The 19,780-nt window shown below is 59.3% G+C and overlaps 1 protein-coding gene across 2 annotated transcripts; it reads left to right on the top strand.

Moving 5' to 3' along the window:
* The first annotated feature begins 310 nt into the window (after positions 1 to 310).
* RRP1 (ribosomal RNA processing 1) lies at positions 311 to 18,457 on the top strand. Of its 2 annotated transcripts, XR_002735755.2 has the most exons (14): positions 311 to 526; positions 1,629 to 1,711; positions 2,657 to 2,714; positions 4,184 to 4,269; positions 5,988 to 6,049; positions 8,304 to 8,433; positions 8,522 to 8,586; positions 8,771 to 8,937; positions 11,572 to 11,651; positions 12,259 to 12,356; positions 12,526 to 12,545; positions 13,448 to 13,561; positions 14,103 to 14,403; positions 15,516 to 18,457. XR_002735755.2 is itself a non-coding variant. In XM_023238662.2 (13 exons), the coding sequence occupies exons 1-13, from the start codon at positions 394 to 396 to the stop codon at positions 14,339 to 14,341; spliced, it is 1,335 nt and encodes a 444-aa protein (XP_023094430.2). In that variant the 5' UTR covers positions 311 to 393; the 3' UTR covers positions 14,342 to 18,457. The 2 variants fall into 2 exon arrangements, 1 of the variants encoding a protein (XP_023094430.2); XM_023238662.2 differs by having other exon boundaries at positions 14,103 to 18,457.
* Positions 18,458 to 19,780: the final 1,323 nt, after the last annotated feature.

The following is a 19,780-nucleotide window of genomic DNA, read 5'->3' as shown; positions in this document are numbered from 1 at the left end:
CACTGCCAGCATGGCGCCCCACGCAGGGCTCGACCTCACCCACGGTGAGATCACGACCTGAGCCTAGATGAAGACTCCTGACGCTGACCCGACCGAGCCACCCAGGCGCCCCATAATGGTCTCTCTTTAACCCCGAGTGTCCAGGGTGAACGGCCACCCGCAGAACCAGCGAAGCGGCATCCCGGACCCGCCGCCAGGCGGCGGGAGCTCACGCCCCGAGAGAGGCCCGCGCGGCCGGGAGGCGTCACTCGCGCGCGCCGAGAGAGACGGGCGGGGCCGGTGACGTCACGCGCACGCCCCAGAGAGGCCGGCGCGGTCCTGTGACGTCACGCGCGCGCGCGCGCCTGGCGAAGCGAAGTGATCGTCGGCGCCCGAGGGTCGGGGGCGTTCGCCATGGGCCCGCGCGTGCCGCTGCCCCCGGAGATCCAGCTGGCCCAGCGCCTGGCCGGGAACGAGCAGGTGACCCGGGACCGGGCGGTGAAGAGGCTCCGGAAATACATCGTCGCCAGGACTCAGCGGGCCGCAGGTTGGCGTGCGCTGGCGGGGCGTGGGCGCCCTGCGGGGGTGGGACCGCGGCGGGGGTCGCGGGGCGGCCGGAGGCCTGCGGAGGCGCGGGGCCGGGTGGGACCTCGGAACCACGCGGGACCTCCACGTGGCCGGGCCGGCGCGGCCTCCGTGTGGTGCAGGCCCCCCTGTCCTGCCCGGCGAGCTCTCGCCCTGCGCCCCTCCCCTCTGCGGCCCCTTGCGGCTCCTCCAGGTGGTGGTGGTGACCACGTGTCCCTCTTCGTGGACACCCCCCCCCCCCCCCCAAGCCCTTACCTCCTTTTCCCAGCTCAGACCTCCCTCCCCCTGGGAACCGGCGCCGTCATCAGACCATGTGTCCTGATATCTCTGCTACCCGGTGTTCGGGCACTCGGTATTTTTCCCTCAGGGCGGCATTTGTTGCCGTTGGTAGTTTTCTCTTTGTGTAGTCACTGGGTTGTGGTCTGAGTTAGGTGCAGTGTGGCCTCCGCCGGGGCGGAGAACGTGCTTCTTGTGAACTGATCTCTCTAACGCTGGTTCTGAAAGTGTGGCCCCTATCAGCAGCTTCCGTGTCACCCGGGCACGTGTTAGAAATGCAAATTATTGAGTCCCATTCCAGCCCTAAGGAGTCAGAAACCTTCCAAGTGATTCCATTCCTAGTGCTAAAGTCTGAGAACCATTGCTTCAGGAATGGAGTGCCGGGCACATTTTTAGGACCCCTGTAAATATTTCAAGTGCTTTTCTGTAGCTCCCTTACTAGTTTGAATGAATTAACTTTTTCATTTAAAATTTGAAGCTTAACACAAAGATGCACAAATCCCAAGTGTAGAGCTGAATGCATTATGACAGACGCATGCAGTGTTGAGAGTCCAGAAATGGAATATGGATACTTGTAGATTCTTGTTTATTGGATGAATGAAATGGCAGTTACCTGGGAGACTAGGCCCAGTCCCGGCAGGTTCTGAGTTGAGAGGATGGGCTGGAGGAGGGGGCCAGGCACCTTTACAGTGAGAGGCTTTGATGTAATTCGGGCGGTCGCATTTCTCTGGCTTTGTTCCCGGCACTAAAATCTTGGTTTACCTCGAGTGTTGCTGTTTCTGGTGCAGGTGGTTTCACTCATGACGAGCTGCTGAAGGTTTGGAAAGGACTGTTTTACTGCATGTGGATGCAGGACAAGGCCCTCCTCCAGGTGAGCGTATGAGGCAGTAGCAGGAGAAGCCGCTGTGTTTTTTGTTTTTTTTTAATGAAAAATGGAACTACCCTACGACCCAGCAATTGCACTACTAGGTGTTTATCCAAGGGATACAGGTGTGCTGTTTCAAAGGGGCACAGGCACCCCCGTGTTTATAGCAGTGCTGTCGACAATAGCCAAAGTATAAAAGAGCCCAAATGTCCACCGAGTGATGAATGGATAAAGGAGATGTGGTATATATATACAATGGAGTATTACTCGGCAATCAAAAAGAATGAAATCTTGCCATTTGCGACTACGTGGATGGACCTGAAGGGTATTATGCTAAGTGAAATTAGTCAGAGAAAGACAAATATATAACTTCACTCGTATGAGGACTTTAAGGGACAAAACAGGTGAACATAAAGGAAGAGAAACAAAAATAATATAAACAACAGGGAGGGGGACAAAACAGAAGAGACTCTTAAATACAGAGAACAAACAGGGTTACTGGGGGGGCTGTGGGAGGGGGGATGGGCTAAATGGGTGAGGGGCATTAAGGAAGCTACTCCTGAAATCATCGTTGCACTATATGCTAACTGACTTGGATGTAAATTGAAAAATAGTGAGTAGACAAAAAACCAAAAAAACCCAATATTGTAATAAACATCCTTTTATATTAAAATTTTTTTAGCGTTTATTTATTTTTGAGACAGAACATGAATGGGGGAGGGGCAGAGAGAGAGAGGGAGACACAGAATCGGAAGCAGGCTCCAGGCTCCGAGCTGTCAGCACAGAGCCCGACGTGGGGCTTGAACTCATGAACTGCGAGATCATGACCTGAGCCGAAGTCGGATGTTTAACCTACTGAGCCACCCAGGCGTCCCTCTCTGCTGATGCTTCTTGTCGTAAGACCACGTTTCTTCAGGGTCTGAGAGCGGTTTTTTACTGTTTACCACGCAGGAGGAACTAGGGAGGACCATTTCCCAGCTCATCCATGCTTTTCAGACCACAGAGGCACGTGAGTATCCCTGCCCTGGGGTAAGGGCAGAACGGCTGAGCGTTGGCTACGGCACGTGGGAGGCTTGCGTCCTGAGACCTAGAGAAAAGGGAGGCCCCGTTCTGCCTGGCGTCTGCCGGTGCTTAACTGCAAAACCCTGCTGTAGGTGTCCGACGGTATTAACCTGTTTATCCACCGCGGACCCAGCTGGAGTCTAAAGGGCCGGTATCTTACGTTTTAAAATAAAAACGGAGACCCAGAAATGGAGGCCTAGTGCAGGGTTGCCAAATTGCTTGGCTGAGTCACCTGATAGTTGGGGTGTTCCCTCAGTGTTTCCCCAGCGCTTCTGTTTTTGTCCTGCCCGAGATGCGTCGTTCTCAACCCTGCTGCCTGCCCGCTGTGATCACTGGGGCCTCTTTACAGATCTTGATGTCTAGACCCTGGTCCAGATGAATGTGGCTCTGGCATTGGGGCCGGGCACCGGCAGTGTTGACCTCCCCACGGTGTTCGGGTGGCCACAGCCAGGGTGGCCCGGTGTCACCCTGTAGATAGTGTGGCCGTTGCTGGTGAGGACCGGGCGGGTTTAGTTCAGTTACACTTACGTGGGTGGAGTAGTTGCAGTTAGGGGTGCAAGGTAGTCGAGGTAACTACATCTGAGCAGACAGCGGAGGTCTGGGTTTTCTAACTTGTTCTCTCTGAGAGCCTGCAGAAGGCCAAGTAGAAAGACTCGCCTGGTGATAGTTGTACGAGCTGGACTTGGGCTTGTCTGTTATTGAAGCGCCTGACCAACCTTTGCTGTTGGAGAAACTTGTCCCAGGAGATCAGGGAGGCCCCACCTGTGTCCCAGGGTCAAGGCGTGGGCAGGGCTGGTTCCTGGAGGCCTTGTTCCTGGGCGTGCAGACACCGTCCTCTCCCCGTGTCCTGTGTCCTCACCTGCTCGTCCCTCTGTGTGTCTGTGTCCTGATCTCTTCAAGTCAGATTGGCTTAGGGCCCCCATCGCTCGCCTCATTTTACCTTCGTTCCCTCTTTAAAGACCCGACCTTCAGATAAAGTTATTCCGAGGTCCTGGGGTTAGGGTTCGACGAGGATTTGGGGGACACAGCTCGTAGCACTGTGTGTGACTTCCGCCATTGGTGGGGTTCTGTGCCTGAGCGGGTTAAGGGATGTGGGGGCCGGGCGTGGGTGTCGGGGAGGGGGCGGGGGGACTGGCTGGAGCCGCTTCTCTGCTGCCGGCTTTGCCAGCTTTCTGTGCCTGTTCTTCAGAGAACGTGGCTGCGGTTGTAGCTGGGCGCTTGCTTTCTGAGGTCCCTCCTGGTCCCATTTCTAGGCCCGCTTCCTAACACCGCTTCTGAGCTCCGCGGCCTGGGGCAAGGACCCCAGCGGTTGGTTGCGCGTGGCGTCCTGACCGGGTTTCTCCACATTCTCTCACCCCACTTTGCAAAGCAGCATCCGTGTTCCCCTGTGATTCTCTTCTGGCCTTTCTCCTTCAGAGCACCTGTTCCTTCAAACATTCTGGCAAACCATGAACCGCGAGTGGACGGGCATTGACAGACTGCGCCTGGATAAGTTCTACATGGTGAGGAGGCTCTGCGTTCTTCTCTGGGCCCCGCCGTGCCGGCGGCGGTGGGCATGAGGGCAGGTGGGGGGGAGCTGGGGGCACGGCACCGAGAGATGTGGCCTCTGAGCCTTTCCTGCCCTGCCTGGGCAGCGCGGTGGCCCCGAGGACTGTGACCCGTGAGTCCAATGGGCCTCGAGGGGAGCACGGGCCCGCGATTCCACAGCGTCTGCCCCATCTCAGGGTCGGTGAGCGTGCAGACGGTTCAGGACGTGACGCACGGGCTTCGGTCTCAGGCAGGGGTGTCAGAGTCACCCGTCTGGGGAGAGTCGGTGGTGCAGCCATCGCATCCCTGCTGGAGAGGCCGTGGACCTGCGAGCCAGCAAGCCTCCGTCGGGTTCGTGCCCGAGACACAGACCTCGGGTCCACGGTGGGCTCCAGCCTGTGATGTTTTCCTCTGCGTGAGGACGATTCATGTGATAGTTGTGTGCAGAATCCCCTTTTGTTTTTCTGTGCTGCATTCCTGCGAACTTCGGTTACTTGTCTGCTCTCAGAAATGCACGACAAGTGGCGTTTTACGCACTCAGGGTCTTGCCGTCCACTCCCCTCCCCCCCATTTGAACCGCAGTCTCGTTACTGCAGTGGTGTCCGCTGGGACTTGGGGCAGTGTTGCCGTCTGAGAGCGGGGGACCCGGTGGGAACCCAGCAGGGCATTGGCTGGGCCTCACTGAGGACGGCCCCGTGGGGCTGTAGTTACTCGGGATCGGCTGCCAGCTCAGACTTGGCCCAGGGCCGCGTGGACACTGTGTATCTCAGATGTCAGGGTGAGGACCAGCTAGCGGGCAAGGCCCGGAGCCCAAGTAGGAAGGAGGGTGGGCGCTAGGGCAGTCGGGGTGGGGCCAGGGCCCGAGCTGTGCACGTGCACGAGATGCAGGTTTACAAGACAGAGGAGCTTCTGTGTAAGTCAGCTCCCCGTTCCCTGAGATGCAGTTGCCGCGACCTTGGAAGGAGGGCTGCTGTTGCTTGGTGGGGGCCCGTGTGAGCGCGCCCAGCAGCACAGCTGCCTGTAGAGGCCAGCCCTCTTGGTGGCGCCGCCGGCCCCAGGAGTGATGTCACATGAGACCCCGTGTTCCTAGGCACGGGTCTTCTGGCTGCCAGCTGTGCCCTGTGCACCCTCTGTCCCTTTGCCACTGCCGGACCCCTCTGCGGGCGTGCTGCTCGGCCTCTGGACGGTGGGGAAACTGGGTGGAAAGGCTGTTGCAGCGGGAAGCGGGGAGTTGTGGGGGGGAGCCGGGACCTGATGTGAAGGCGGAGAGGGAGCGAATGCTTCCATTCTGTCGGGACAGCAGCCCTCGGGGGGCCCAGAGGGGCCGTTCTCCGTTTCAGACCTGGTTTTCCCAAAGTACTCTGCCTCCCCAGGGGGGACCCACGCTTGGTTCCCTGCTCCCACCCCTGAAACGAGGACACTTCCGTTTGGCTTTTGTTGATGGTGCTGCCGGTGCCCCCGGATGTGTCCGCTGTGAGCTGGAGTTCCGGGTGCTCTTGGAAGGTGGGAGCATCCCAGCCTGGGGGCAGCGGCGTATCCTCTAGACTCAGGGTCCTGAAGCTTGGTGTCCGGTCCACCAGCAGCTCTGGGGGGCCTGCTGTGCGCTCTGGGCCACAGAGACGACCAGGGTGGAGGGGATTCTGGGAAGTCGGGGCCTTGCTCCCACTAACGGGGGTCTCTGTTCATGCCACAGCTCATGCGGATGGTCCTGAACGAGTCCTTGAAGGCCCTGAAGATGCAGGGGTGGGAAGAAAGGTTGGTACTCATGGTGTATCCTGAGAGCCGCTGTGCTTCTCACGGGCGAGCCCACGTTCCTTCCCTGGGGGTTGGGTCACGTGCCTCTTTTTTAGCTCTTGGTCGTAAAGAGACGTCAGTCTTCCCGTTAAAGGGTGACCCAGTGGTGCTTCATAGGAAGGCATTTGTAACATCATAGTTGGTTCTCGTGTTCTCAGAAGTGAACGTTTTCAGCCTCAATGGTGAGTTCTTACTCTGAATCCCAATTGAGTTCTCTCATTGTAAATAATGTTAGTGTCATTTCTCAATATAGTTAACGCACAGCCAAGGTGGTTGTTTTTGTTTTTTGTTTTGTTTTCATACGGGGTGGCATAGTTGGCTCTGTTATCAGTGGTATTTGCTTCTAGTTACAGAAATTTTTGACTCATTCAGACTTGTCACTTTTGACAGTGGTGCTTGTGATGGGGGAAGTCCGCGTCCCCCTCATTAAGAGGCCCCCTCGGTCTGTGGCCGGCCTTGGGCTCCCCTGGGCTCCGGGCTGGGGGGCTGTGCCGAGCCCCAGCCCTCCTCCACCCTCCTGGGCCCCCCGGGACCACGCCCGGCAAGGCCACCTGGGCCGTGCCTCCCAGGTATGGCACCACTGTCTACACCTTCAGGAGGCAGGCCGAGGTCTGCGGCTCCAGATGGGTTTCTGAGCTGCCATTTTAAAGCTTTTAAAATTAAAACTGTTTCTTTACACTTTTTTCTCATCGTGAGAGTGACACTTCCCTGTATAGGAACTCAGAACACATTTAAGATGCTGAACAGCAACAGGTAACGACCTTTAAGGTTCTGCGGTGTTCTGTGTGCGGGGCACAGAGGGGCGTGGAGCAAACACCACGTTTGCAGAGCCCTTTTTTATTTCACTGAAGATGCCTCGAAGATGCCCCCTGTGTCCCGTGTTCTGCTGCAAGGTCTGGGGAGCGGGGAGGGTCAGAAACAACGTATTGTGAGTGGTTTCGTGATTAAGAATCGTATGTATGCTAAAGTGCTCATTTCAAGCATGCGGACCCTAAAACCAGTGCCACTGGCCTAGCTGCTACACCAGGCATGTGTCCCAGCCCAGGCGGTGCATCTTCTGGAGAGTGAGGGGACGTCCTTGCCTCTGGCCCGCGTTTTCCCAAATAAACGTGGATCAGCAGGAGTGGACCGTAGTTCCCTGATTATGAGTGACTTCATGTTTAGGGCAGGGGTGCCTCTGCTTTTGAGTGATTTTCATCCTTTACTTCCGGGGGGGGGGGTGCCCAGGGTCAGGCGCCCACCCGACGGGACTCAGGATTTCAGTCCCCGTAGGCGGCTGGTGCCTGAGCAGAGGGGCATGTTAAAGGGACGTCTTCTTTCTGTTAACTCTTCGGTTTATCATTGCGAGAGTAGTTCCAGCCTCGTTGTGGGGAATTGAACGCAGAGGTCCTCTTGAAGAAGCTGGTGGCCTCCCATCGGCCTGGGGTCACCAGTGCTGTCCGCCCCGGCTGTCCTTGCAGCCTGTCCCCGTTCTCGCACAGCCGGATGGCGCCGGTTGCCTGGCAACGTTCGTTACTGGCACTGGCCTGGGAGGAGGGGTCCCGGGGCTGAGCCGCAGACAGCATCCTTTCCTAGCCAGCGAGTCCCCGTGCGGCCAGGCGTCCGCTTCAGCCGCGGAGCTCGTTAAAGAAGGCGCGTTTTACAATTCAGGTGAAGGGAACGCTACGTCACTCTGCGCCTCGATGCATCGGGACCATCGAAGGCTGGTCGCCAGGGCTCTCTGACCTTGGAGCCCCAGGCCTCAGACCACTGAAAGCAGCATGCTAGGGGAGGGCAGACATGGTCTGCCCGGGCCACGTACTCCATGCAGTGGAACCGGGGAAGCGGCTCTTCCCCCTCGCTGGCCTCCCCTCCTTTCTTTGCCCTGTCCTGGCGTTCCTTCCCTGCGAGGACGGAGCCGTGCGAGACGTGGTGGTGCGGCCTCTTGTCACTCCAGGCCCCCGGCATGGTGATGGAAGGGAAGGCCCTTGTAGCTGAGATTGTCTTGCCACCTGTGCTGGTGCCGACAGTGGTCCCACGTCTGTAATGACGAGTCCTTTGTGCTGGAACAGACCCGCCCGGGTCACCAGATCGGCACCGGTGGAAAGCGGCACTTTGGGAGGATGGGCGCTTGCCTGTCACCGTGCCCCGTCAGAGTTCCGCTTCGGGTAGAGGGACCTCACTGGCTCGTGGCCGGCTGTGGCTGCCTGCTGTACCTGCCCGTCTCCCTCCTCAGGCAGGCGGAACAGCTGCTGGAGCTGCTGACGACAGAGATCCTGCACCCTGACAGCCAGGCCCCCAGCGGGGTCAAGAGCCACTTCCTTGAGATCTTCCTGGAGGAGCTGAGCAAAGTGGGCGCCGCGGAGGTGAGGGCGGCGGGCCGAGGGTGGCGGCCGAGCCCCTCGCCTGTGCTCAGGCACGAGGGCCTCAGGCCACGCCTGTCTCTTCTCGTAGCTGACGGCGGACCAGAACCTCAAGTTCATCGAGCCGTTCTGCACGATCGCCGCTCAGACTAAGGAGTAAGTGGCAGGGGCTTCCTCCGGCCGGTTCTTTCTCGCTGAATTCCCCGGATGCCCACCTCCGGGAAGAGAGGCTGAGTCCTGTCCGGGTGCATGACAGGGCCACTGGAGGGTGGCTGCCGTGGGCGGGGCTGGATGGATGGGCGCGACCTAACTGGCCTGCTCCTGTGCGGCTGCCCCTCAGCTCCCTGGTCTTGCATAACATCACTCGGGGCGTCTTTGAAACGATCGTGGAGCAGGCCCCGTTTGCCATCGAGGACCTTATGAATGAGTTGGAGGCACCAGAGGAGGAGGAGGGGACGTCGGAGGACGAGCCGGAGGAGGACGTGCCGTCCAAGGAGCCACGGAGAGGTGAGGGTCACAGCGCATCTGGTGTGCCGGCACCCGTCCTGGCCCGGCAAGCTTCGGTGCCTGCTGGGGTTCCCGCATTCGCCTCTGGCCTGGTCCCCTTGTTCCTGAGCTTACCCCCAGCTTTTATCCGTGGCCCGGCAGCCGGGTTGAGTTCCAGAAACAAGCACGTGTGTTTTTCCTCTCCAGCCTCCCTTTCCCAGGATGCGATCCTGACTCCCTGGCTCCTTTCTGACTTACGGTTCCTCCCCGCTCACCCTTCCTCTCCGGTCCCAACCCTCCATCACTGGGCCCACCCGGACCACCCTGTTTAAACAGCCTCCCAGCCCCTGCCTTGGCTCGCTCACTGGGTTTCCCCACAACACATCTCATTTTCTGGGATAAGTCACTTAGATAAATGACGTTTGTCATTTGTGGCCCTTTCTCCCCACCGGACGTGGGCTCCCCCAGGACGGCGAGTGTTGTTGATCACAGCTGCGTCCCCAGTGCCGGGAGCGGCACCTGGCACGGACGAGGTGCCCACGAGCCGGGGTGGGTGAGTGAGTGGATGGAGCGTACCACGGGGAAACCTGCCACGGGGGATGTCCCGGGGAAGGGCTTTGGGGTCTGCTCACCGTCTTGATGCTCATGTGGGTCCTTGTGGGACATCAGTTGATCTCAGGTGGCCTGTGGCCTCGGTTGTGGCCTGTGGCTGTAGGCGTGCGTCTGCCGCCAGCTTTAGGACTCTGCCTGCCTCTGACTCTTTTTGTGCGAAAATATGCGTTACGTGAAGCTTGCTACGTTAACCATCGTTAAGTGTTCAGTTCAGTGGTGGTAAGCGTGTTCACACTGTTGTGCAGCTGTCCCCACCATCTTTCTGGAACTTTCCATACTGAAACTCTGTCCCCGTTAAACACTGACCCCCTCCCCTCAATCGCTCCCTTTCCAGCCAATGGCGCCCACCATCCGTTCTCTGTCTCTGTGACGCTGACTGCTCTGGGCCTCATATAAGTGCGTCCCACGGGATTTGTCCTTTTGTGGCCGGCTGATTTCACTCAGCGTCATGTCCTCGAGCACATGTCAGTTTCTTTCCTTTTCTTTCTCTTAAGGTTGAATAGTGCACCACCGTGCATAGACCATGTTATGGGGGTCCAGTCACCCATTGAGGGACTCTTGGGTTGCTTGCACATTGTAGCTACTGTGAAGGAGTCTGCAGTGAACATGGGTGAACAGGGATTGCTCGGCGTCCCTGCTTTCAGTTCGTGGGGGCAAATGCCCTGAAGTGGGATTGTGGGATCATGCATAATTGTTTTTAAAATTTTGGGGGGACCCCCTCCATGCTGTTTCCACAGCAGCTGCACCATCTTGCTTTCCTGCCAACAGCGCACAGGGGGCCCCGTGTCCTGTTTTGCTGGCGGGAGCATCCCCGTGGGTGTGAGGGGGCGTCTCGCTGTGGTTTTGGTCTGTGTGTCCCTGATGATCGGGGATGTGAACACCCTTATGCGCTTGGTGGCCGTCTGTGCGTCTTCCCGGAGATGGGTCTGCCCTAGTCCTTTGTTTTGGGCAGGGGAGGGTGCCCTGTGCCGCTGAGTGTTAGGGGCTCCCTGTGTGTTTTGGACACTCACGCCTTGTCGGGTTTGTGATCTGCAGATACTTTCTCCCTCTGTGCACTGCCCTCTGGGTAGCGGCTTTGGATGCACGGAAGTTTTCATCCTCATAAAATTCAATTGCCCTGTTCCCTGTGTCTTCTGGGCCACACCTGAGAAGTCCTCTCTGCGTCCAGTCTCGTGAGGGCCTTGCTTTATTTACTTCTCAGAGTTACACTGTTTGAGTTCTTACACGTGGGTCTTTCACCTACTTCCAGCTGATTTTTGTTTATGGTGCTAGGTCAGGACCTAGCTTCGTTCCCTTGCACATGGATGTCCAGTTTTCCCAGCACCGTCTGTTGAAGAGCCTGTCCTTCCCCAGTGAGTGGTTCTAGAGCCCTTATGGAAGGTCATTTGACCACATAGATTCAAGGGTTAATATCCCCCCCCCCCACCCCCGCCAGCTCTTCACGCCCCCCAGTGGAGCTCTCCTGGTGGCTGTGTTTGTGCCCCCAGCGTTTTATCCGGCCGTCTTGTGTATCTTGCCCATCCTTTTCCTCTGTAGTCGAGTCGCCCCGACACAGGCAGGTTTAGTAGTCTCCTGGAGGGCCCCCCGAGCCTGCCTGTGGCCCTGCCGTCCCCCTTCTCTGTCCTGCGTGCCTGCCTGTTGTCCAGAACCATGCTGTAGGTAGGCCGTGACATCATAGCCCCGAGCGATCTGAACACTGTCTCTGCGGCCCCTTGATCCGGGGCTCTCCCGTGGTGGCACCTAGCACCCCTCTTCTTTGTCTCTGGAACTTCTGACGCTACGTTGGCTATGTAAGACGCCCGCTCGTGATTCTTAGTTTCGCTCTAAGGACTGCTCAGGCCCCGCCGCCTTTGGGACGTTGCTTTCATTTCCAGGCCTGCAGTGGCACCTTACCCCTCGGTGTGAACCCCCACCCCAGCCTGCACCTACCTCTGCCCAGGTCTTGGGCCCTGGTGCACGGGGCTCCAGGTTCCCAGGTGTTTGTGTCGGGGTCCTCTGCACGCTGGGTATGTGCACCTGTTCACGGGGGCCCTTTTGTTCTAGGCTCTCTCCACGGGGCCGCACCTGACCCGAGCGAGGAGCCAGCAGGAGATGGCGAGGACAGCATGGGCCCCGTCCTCCAGGTGGGTGGCCTGTGTTCGGGGCCTGGCTCCGCCTCTGCTCGCCAGGAAGGCGGGCGCTCCAGCCCCTCACGTGCCGAGTCACGGAGTCCTTGCAAGCGGTGTGCTCCCTGTTCGCCTCTTGGAGCACTAGACCCATGAGATAGCACTGCCGATGGGTCACCTTTTGTGTTGCGCTCGGGGTCAGAACCCGGCAAACAGGACCTGTGACTTCAGGCCCATTGGAAACGTACACTTCCTACTAACTTTTCAAATGTTGACTACTTGTTAAAGGAGTAGGAATTAGGCGTATGGCCTAAGTAGCATCTGTCAGAGTTGAACGAGTGTTTTCTGCTCATCTTGATGTGGCTGCCCGGGGCGCGGCGGTTGGGGGGGTGGGTCACAGAGAGGCTGGCCTGGGTGGGCCCTTTACATCGTCAGCAGCGCTGGGGTCCTGCTCGCTGCCTCATGCCTTGTACGTGGTGTTAGCGGAGGGGACCCGGGAGGACGTCATCAGGACCCGTCCTTGTGACCCCATCGGAGAGTCTGCATGTGGTCTTCGTGCTCTTTCTGCTCGGTTTCCGCTCCCAGAGCAGCTGGGAGGTGACTGGTGTCTCTTTTTGGGCAACAGTTTGACTATGAGGCTGTGGCCAGCAGACTGTTCGCGGCGGCCAGTCAGCAGGACACCCCTTCCCGGAACAGGAAGCGCCTCTACAAAGTGATCCGGAAGTAAGTTGCCCTTCCCTCTGTCCTTGGCGTTGCCCTCGCTCCTTTGGCCTGGTGCCTTCCCTCCGTCCCGACCTCGGAGCACTGGCGGGCGGCCTGGTGCAGAGACGGGCGCGGCCTCCGCCCTCGGGCAGCGGCTGTGGCCGTGCTGAGTGCCTGTCTCTCCTCGCAGGTTGCAGGACCTCGCTGAAGGTGAGCATCTCGCGCCGGGACCCCGGCCTTTCTCCTGGGCGTGCACCGGCTCGCGTGGTCACCCTCGCGGCTTGACTGGTCTGCGGAGGCGGGGCTCTGTCTGGGGAGGAGGGGGCCCGAGGGGGTTCTGCGCTCGCCCTAGCCCAGTGCTGTGGCTGTCAGCCCTGCACGTGTGCTAGAGCCCCGGGGGCTCGTGACGCTCTGCCGGCCCCCCGGGCACGGCGGCCCGAGAACCTGCATTTCTAGTGAGTTCTCAGGCCTGCCCTGCTGCTGGCACGCTGTGTGGCAGACGGTAGCACTTCTCAGTGCGTGGCTGAGGGGGCTGGTAATGAGGCTTCTTCTGAAAGGTGTTTTCTCGGCTTGTGACTGGAGACGGGCATGTCCCCCATTTGGCTGTGAGAACTTTTAAACGCAGAGGGACGTCGGGAGGGTGTCCAGTTCTGCCATCAGTATTTACTGTCCCTGCTGTGTCACATGTCTCCCTCTTCCTCCGTCCCACCGTAGCCCCAACTACTTTGTGCGCACCGTGAGCTGAAGTGTGGTATTTTTAGGTAAAATTCATGCACGTACGTGCGTGCGTGTTGCGTATGTCTGGGTGTCACAGGCGCTGTCCCTCTCAGCATAGAGAACATCGCCATTGGCCCGGAGGGCGGTCTTGGCTCCCTTTCAGCATGAGGTTTTTAGGGAATGGGTCACGACCCACCATCAGTGCTGCAGGAACCCCCCCCCCCCACTTCCTGCTGGCGCGGCTTCGAGCCGGTCGTGGCTGTGGGGGCATGAACACGGTCTTCCCACTCGCGGCGCCTGGAGGTGGACCCTGCGTGGTGGTTTGCAGTCCTGAACGCGCACCGACAGCACCACAACCTGCCTTTTGCCTCCTGATCACCTGCCTTGGTCCCTAGGGCTCTTCCCTGAGGATGACGTTCCGGAAAAAGCCTGCAGGAACCTGCAGGAAGACAGGCGGGAGAGGAAGACGAAGAAGCGTTTGCCCAAATCTGCGTTACAGAACAAGGCAGGTAGGATTCGTGCCTTGGTGCTGACCTTGGTGTTCACCCACGGTGCTAACCGTCTCGGTCCTGGCATCTACCCTTTGAAGAGTGTCCTGGGTCGCCACTGCTTCTGCCCGTGCCCAGGCCACCTCCCCCCGTGTTGGCTTATGCCCGGGCCCTTGCTGCAGTCAGTGGCCCGGCTCGTGCAGCGATGCTAGGCTGGACGCCGGACCCAGTCTGCCCCGTCCTGCGTTCCGGGCCTCCTCACCCCTCGGGTCGCATGTTTGTGGCCACCTCCTCTCTCCTGAGTCTGTCTGCTGGCTTTCCTGGAGGTCTGCTTCCGGTCCTCTTGCCCGGCCGGGAGCCACCATAAATAGCCTCGCGGGTGCCCGATGGCTGTGGCACTTGACCTCCACGCTGCTGGGACGCTCCTGAGCCCGTCGGTGCTTCTGTGTGGGCTCCCTTTGTGTGGCCCGCGTGCGGCCCCGGAGGCCGCAGCGTCTTTGGTCCGGGTGGAAGCGAGGCAACCAGGCCCCGGCACCTTGTTCACGTGGCCTTGCTGTTGTAGGGAAAGGCGGCGAGGAGGACTCGTGTCCAGACCTGAGCTCCGGAGCTGAGAGGATGGCGAGGCGGCAGGGCTCGGGGGCTGAGCGCACCGGGCCCCAGGAGCAGCCCGGGGGCCCTGCTGGGAGAGGGGCTCGGAAGAGGCGGCGGCGGCGGCGGCCTCGGGCGGGGGCCAGAACGAAGGTGACCGATTGCCAGGACCTGCGGATGAGGAGGCGGCAGCCGCCACGGAGCGGGAAGTGACCCCGGCAGGCCCCGCACGTGTGGGGAGGCCCTTCGCTGCAGCCCTTCCGTCTCGTGCTGAGGTGAGCGGGGGATCAGGGCCGCAGGGCCCCGCTCCTAAGACCGCGTCCCGATGGCAGCGGCTCCTGACCTGCTGTGTCGGCAGAGGGCCGGGCCCCTTGCTCGGTGGCCGTGCCCCAGGCCCGAAAGTGCTGGCGCCGTGCTGACCTTGGTCGGGAATCCCCGAGACGTGAAAGTGCCCTGCAGACCCTCTCCCTGGGCCAGTGACCCGCCACATCCCGGGCGTCCATGAATAAAATGCTGTTCAGTTCTTTCCAGCAGAGTCCCGCTTCTGGTGCATTCGTGCAGGAAGAGTTCCAGTGGGGAAAACCGCTAGGTGCTTGTTCCCAGTAGTGTTTGTATCTTGTACCCGTTTTGTGGAGAAAAAGTTCACACACGTCTCGAAATTTGGGAGAGGACACCGAGCGTTAATTGTGGTTTTCTGGACGACCTCTTCGTAAACTTGTGTTTGGAGCTGACAGTCAGCAGCCGGGCTGACACAGAGCCGACTACTGCTTGGTTGGTGTGTCCGAGGCAGGGAGGTTGGCTCTGCTCATCCCTCAGCCCTGACTTGTGGGTGGACCCGTGGTGCCCCCGTCTCCCTTCAGCGCCTTTAAATTCAGCGTCGGCCCTGCTGCTCATCCTGGAGGGTCTGAGGCAGTCGTGTGTTGCCGGAACGTGGTCGGGACCCTGACCAGAACCAGGGTGCTGTGAGAAGCCCCTGGCCCAAGAATGCGGATTAGGAGGACCGTAGGTGTGAGTCAGTGCCACGTGGGTCCTTGGTGGCCTCCGGGCTCGGGGCTGCGTAGGTGACAGGTGGGCACCATCTGGGTCGGCCAGCCGGGTCACTGCTGAGCTGAGGTGTGTGGGTGAGCCCAGTAAGAGGACCGCACGGTCTCTCACTGAACCCCGGTTCCTCAAGCCTGCTGTATGCGAGGGCCGGTGGCCCCCGGTGGCCCTGTTCAGTCAGTTCAGCTGGGTGGGCAGAGCCAGGGGCCGATGGGGCGGGCCCCTGGGCCCTGGAGGGCACGGTTCCTGCTGTGCAAAGTGACTTGGAAAAGCAGCACATCCCACCCAGAGCTCGGGCCCAGGCAGGGGCCAGGCGGACGTTGCTGAGGCCTTGTTTCTTCCCCAGCCGTTGGTGCCGTTTTGTGTGTGTGGCGGGGACGGCCTGTGCTCTGTTGTCTCGGCCAAAATTTCTTTGGTCAAAAGGTAAGGAAACAGCCACATGCGGAATTTCTGAAGAAACGAAAACCCGACCAGATCGCAGCCCTCAAACCAGAGGATCTGTGGCTTCCTCCGTGCTGTTTCCAGGCGGTTCTCCGACCACGCTGTGGTCCTTCCCTTACCAACCGCGTCGTGTGGACGATGTGACCGTTGGCGCGCTGGCCAGCTGTGGGCGGCTTGCGGTTGCTCCTGCATCTGCCAGCGCCCCTCCCTGTCAGGATGGGCTCTCCTTGGACCAAACAGGGCAACCTCAAGAGGAAACGGAAGGTGACTGCCACCCAGTGCCCCCAGGAGAGACTGTGTCCAGAAGAGGACGTTGTGTTTATTACTTGTGTGTTCTTTTTCTAGAATCACTTTACTGAGCTGTAACTCACAGGCATTATAAGTCACCTCCATCGAGCGTAGGGCTCCGTGGGTCAGAGTTACGTAACCATCCGCATTCCAGCCTTTTGTCAAAGAAACCAGTGTCCTTGAACTGGCCCTCTCGCGGCCCCCACCGCCACCCCAGCCCCTGGCCAACCCTCACCCATTTTCTCTCTGCGTGTTCTGGACTTTCCATGTAGATGGAATCATCCCGTGTGGGTCTTCTGCGTGCGGCTTTTTGGTGCGGATGTTTTCTGTGTGCATCCGTGTTGTCCCACGTCGCCTGGGCCAGGACTTCATTCCCTGTGTGGCCGAGTAATGTTCCACCGTGTGGATGCCCAAGTGTCACCTGCTGTCCGAAAGCACAGTGTTCCTGTGAGACCTTTCTTCAGCCGAAACGGCATAAAGCAAAACAGTTATCGTTAATTTATGTGGAAAGTTTTTTGGGCGTTTCCAGACCCCAAATCTCTTGTGATTCTACTCCCCGGGACTTACTCCGCTAATGGAGACCCAAAATCAGTCATGATCGAGCCCAGGTGCTCACGGACACCGCTCAGAGCTGTGGCGGCTGGAGGCTGCCGCGGGTCCCGGGAAGGAGGTTGGCGGGGCCGCGCTTGCTGCTGGGGTTCGCGCCGCCTCTGTTACAGCTCGCTGCGGAACCAGTGCCGGATGCTCTTCCTGCTTTTTGTCTTTTTTTCCCTACACGCAGAAGTCTTCAGATTGAGTCTGATCAGCAAGAACTGGTACTGACATAGGTGTTTCGTAAAAGCGAAGTGGAGGATGCCTCCACCGCATTTCCGTTCACCGTTTGTGCGCGGGGCGCTTGTGACCGCTAGTGCCGCTGTAGACACGCACGAGCTTCCGCGGGGACCCGCTCTCGCTCCTCGGTGTGTACCCAGGGACGGAATTGCTGGGCCGGGCGGTAGGTGACTCCTTGACCTGCGTGAAGACCCGCCAGGCTTCTCACAGTCGCCACACCTCCTGATGTTCCCACCTCTGGACGGGGCGCAGCTTTAGGCGGGCGCTCCCTGGTGCCGCTTGACCTGTGAGCCTGTGGCGTGCCCTTGGCGCCACGGCACCACGGCTGATCAGAGCGGACTGACGGCCTTGAGGGTGCCTTGCGGCTGCAGAGAACCCGCCTGGGCCCTGTGCGGGGGTGCACTCTGGACCGTCTCACCCCTGCCCCTGCCTGGTCCCGCTTGGACCTGGCTGGCTCAGCCGTCCACCTGTGTGCTGTTGGGCAGGAGACAGTCACTCCTATCTGTGAAATGGGGGTAACATGGCCGGGCTGGGGATTATATTGCTGTTTTTTCCAAGGCAGCCTGAAACTTACAGGGGAGTCACAAACGCGATGAGCGTTTTTCACCCAAACCGCTTGAGGGTTGTGTGCTGACTTGATGCGTATCACCCGGAATACTTTAGGTGCATTTTCTGCAACCAGCATTCTCTTAACCACAGCACGGTCATCGAGTCAGAATTAGCATGGGCCCCTCTGTGCCATCGAAGCCTCCGGTCTGTTCAGCGATGCCCTCTGCAGCCACGAGACCCCATCTGGAGTCACCCGCGTCTGATTCTCGTTTCTCTTCAGCTTCCTCTGAACGAGACCAGGTCCTCCGCCCTCGTGTACCATCCAGGACCTGGATGTCGGGGGGATCTCAGGCTGGCGATTCCGTACACCGTCCCCACCGCGGGTGACTGGTGGTCCCTCGCGTCTAGACTCGGGTCACCCCTCTCGGCAGGAATCGGAGACAATGCTCGTTCTCCCCGTGTCCTGCCCGGGCCTCCGCTTTCCACCTGCCCTGGTGCGGAGGCACCTGCTTGTGAATGTGGCTCCTTCCCTTGGTTGCTAACGGTGTGTGTGGCAAGGGCCTCCGCGGCCCCCAAACGGAGCTTCTCGCCAAACTTCATTTACTCGCTGGTTGACTTACATCGGTGGCTCGTGGTTTCCTGTTTATCTTGTGGGTTGTAATCTGTCCCTGCCACTTATTCTAATAGCATGTCCCGTTTGGGCCAGTGGGAGACTTGAGGCTGGCTTCTGCTCCCCGTAAGGAGCCCCCACCACCCCTCACCTTTGTCACAGTAAGAATCCTCAGCCCTGGGACTGGCCGCTTCTCCACAGAGCACTGACTCGATTGACGGTACAACCCTGCCTGGCTCGGGAGGAGCTGGTGTGGACGAGGACCTACTGGGTCCCTTCATCTTTCGTTCTGCCACCACGTCACTGAGATGTACCTCACGCGGCGTTCGGTTCTCCTGCTTAAAGTGTCCTGTCCGGGGGTTCTTCATGTATCCGCAGGGGCGTGCCTCCGTCACCACGGGCCAGCATGGGACATTTGTACCCATCCCCCCAAAGAAACTCCATAGTGGGGGGCCTCTTAACTTGGAGAAAGCCTGTGTGAGGCTTCTGGACCAGCAGGAGCCCCCGCCAAGAGGTGGTGATGGGTTGTTGCTCACAAGGCTAATAAATGAATTTACAGTTTTCTCGAACCACTAAGAGGTCTGGAACACATACAGCTTGTGTCTGAGGTGACCTGAGGAATTCTCTCCTGGGTGCTTACACAGTAGCTCTGGGGGTCAGTGGTCAGGTAGGGGCATCTCGGGACCCTTTGCCTCCTCTGTGTCAGCAGTACAAGTAGGTGGGACTGGAGCTTTGGTCCGGGGCACGTGGGCTGCCCCTGTGCCGTGGGGTCTCGGCTCACCGACCTCAGAGATAAGTCTCGTCCCTGCCTCGCCTTGCTTGGCAAGGCAGGCCTGGCCTTGAATCAACCGGAGGGGAGGGCTCGTGTCAGCCAGGGCCGCCTCTGAGTTAACTGCTCATCGGTCACTACCGTGACCCAGACCTCCCGTTTTAGCCACAACCAGCAAGGGGTCAGGCCCACTGCTTCGCTTTTGTAATGAGGACCGGGCGGGTTGGGTGGCAAAGCAGGGGGCAGCTTTCACCCAGGGCAAAGAGACACCAGGGCTGCAAGGGAGGGGGTTTGGTTGGGGGTGAGGGGCGGGCAGGTGAGGGGGTCCTGTGTGCTGAACGTTCAAGCAGGGGCGTGACCAGCCAGGCACGTTTAAGCAGGGGTGTGACAGTTTTGCACCTGTCCCATTGGTAGTGGGATAGGGGGTGAATTTGGGGACAGTCCTGCCAGCAGCCCTAGGTTGGGACGCCTTCTGGCCAATGTCTTGGGTAGGTCCGGCCTTTACACACACTGCCTTATAAAAATAGCCTCTTAATCATTAGGGCCTGGCAGCAAAGGACAGTCTCCTCATCCCCAGCCCAGAAGTTCCCCACATGGGCAGCAGGGCTTAGATAGAGGACCCAGACTCCAGGTGGTTGTGGACTTAGTGGGGTGGAGGGGCGGATGCAGGGGAGGTCCCATCCTGTGGCCTGTACCCTGTAGAAGAAAAAGGAGGGTCCTGGGGGGGGGGGGTCTGTGTGCTGTTCACCGCCAGCCAGTGTGGGGGAAGGACTGAGGCTCCAAGTCCCAGCCCGAAGCCTGTGAGGATCAGTTAAGTCTCAGATGGGGACGTCTCCCCAGACGACCTTTCTACTGTGAAAAGCCGTGCCAACCAGCTGACCCCAGCAGTGGGCGGGCTTGGAGCCTGTTGAAAGGGGCCGCTCAGCTGGTAAATTGGGCTGGTTTTCTTTCCCAAACCGGATTTGGCTGGAGGGAGCTGTGTCAGGCGGTGCCTGGTCTCCCCGTAGCAGCTGTGCCCGGGAGTCTTGACTTCCCTTTTCAGTCCCGTGTCACCGCACGTCCCTTTCCCATGGATTCTTTTGCTTTGAGCTGGTGATCAGCCAGGCTTGTCCGCTGTGGGGTT

The sequence above is a fragment of the Felis catus genome, chromosome C2, assembly GCF_018350175.1.
Source record: "Felis catus isolate Fca126 chromosome C2, F.catus_Fca126_mat1.0, whole genome shotgun sequence".
Classification (NCBI taxonomy): Eukaryota; Metazoa; Chordata; class Mammalia; order Carnivora; family Felidae; genus Felis; species Felis catus.
Note: the sequence above shows the minus strand (reverse complement) of the source record. Positions and strands in the feature narration are given on the sequence as shown.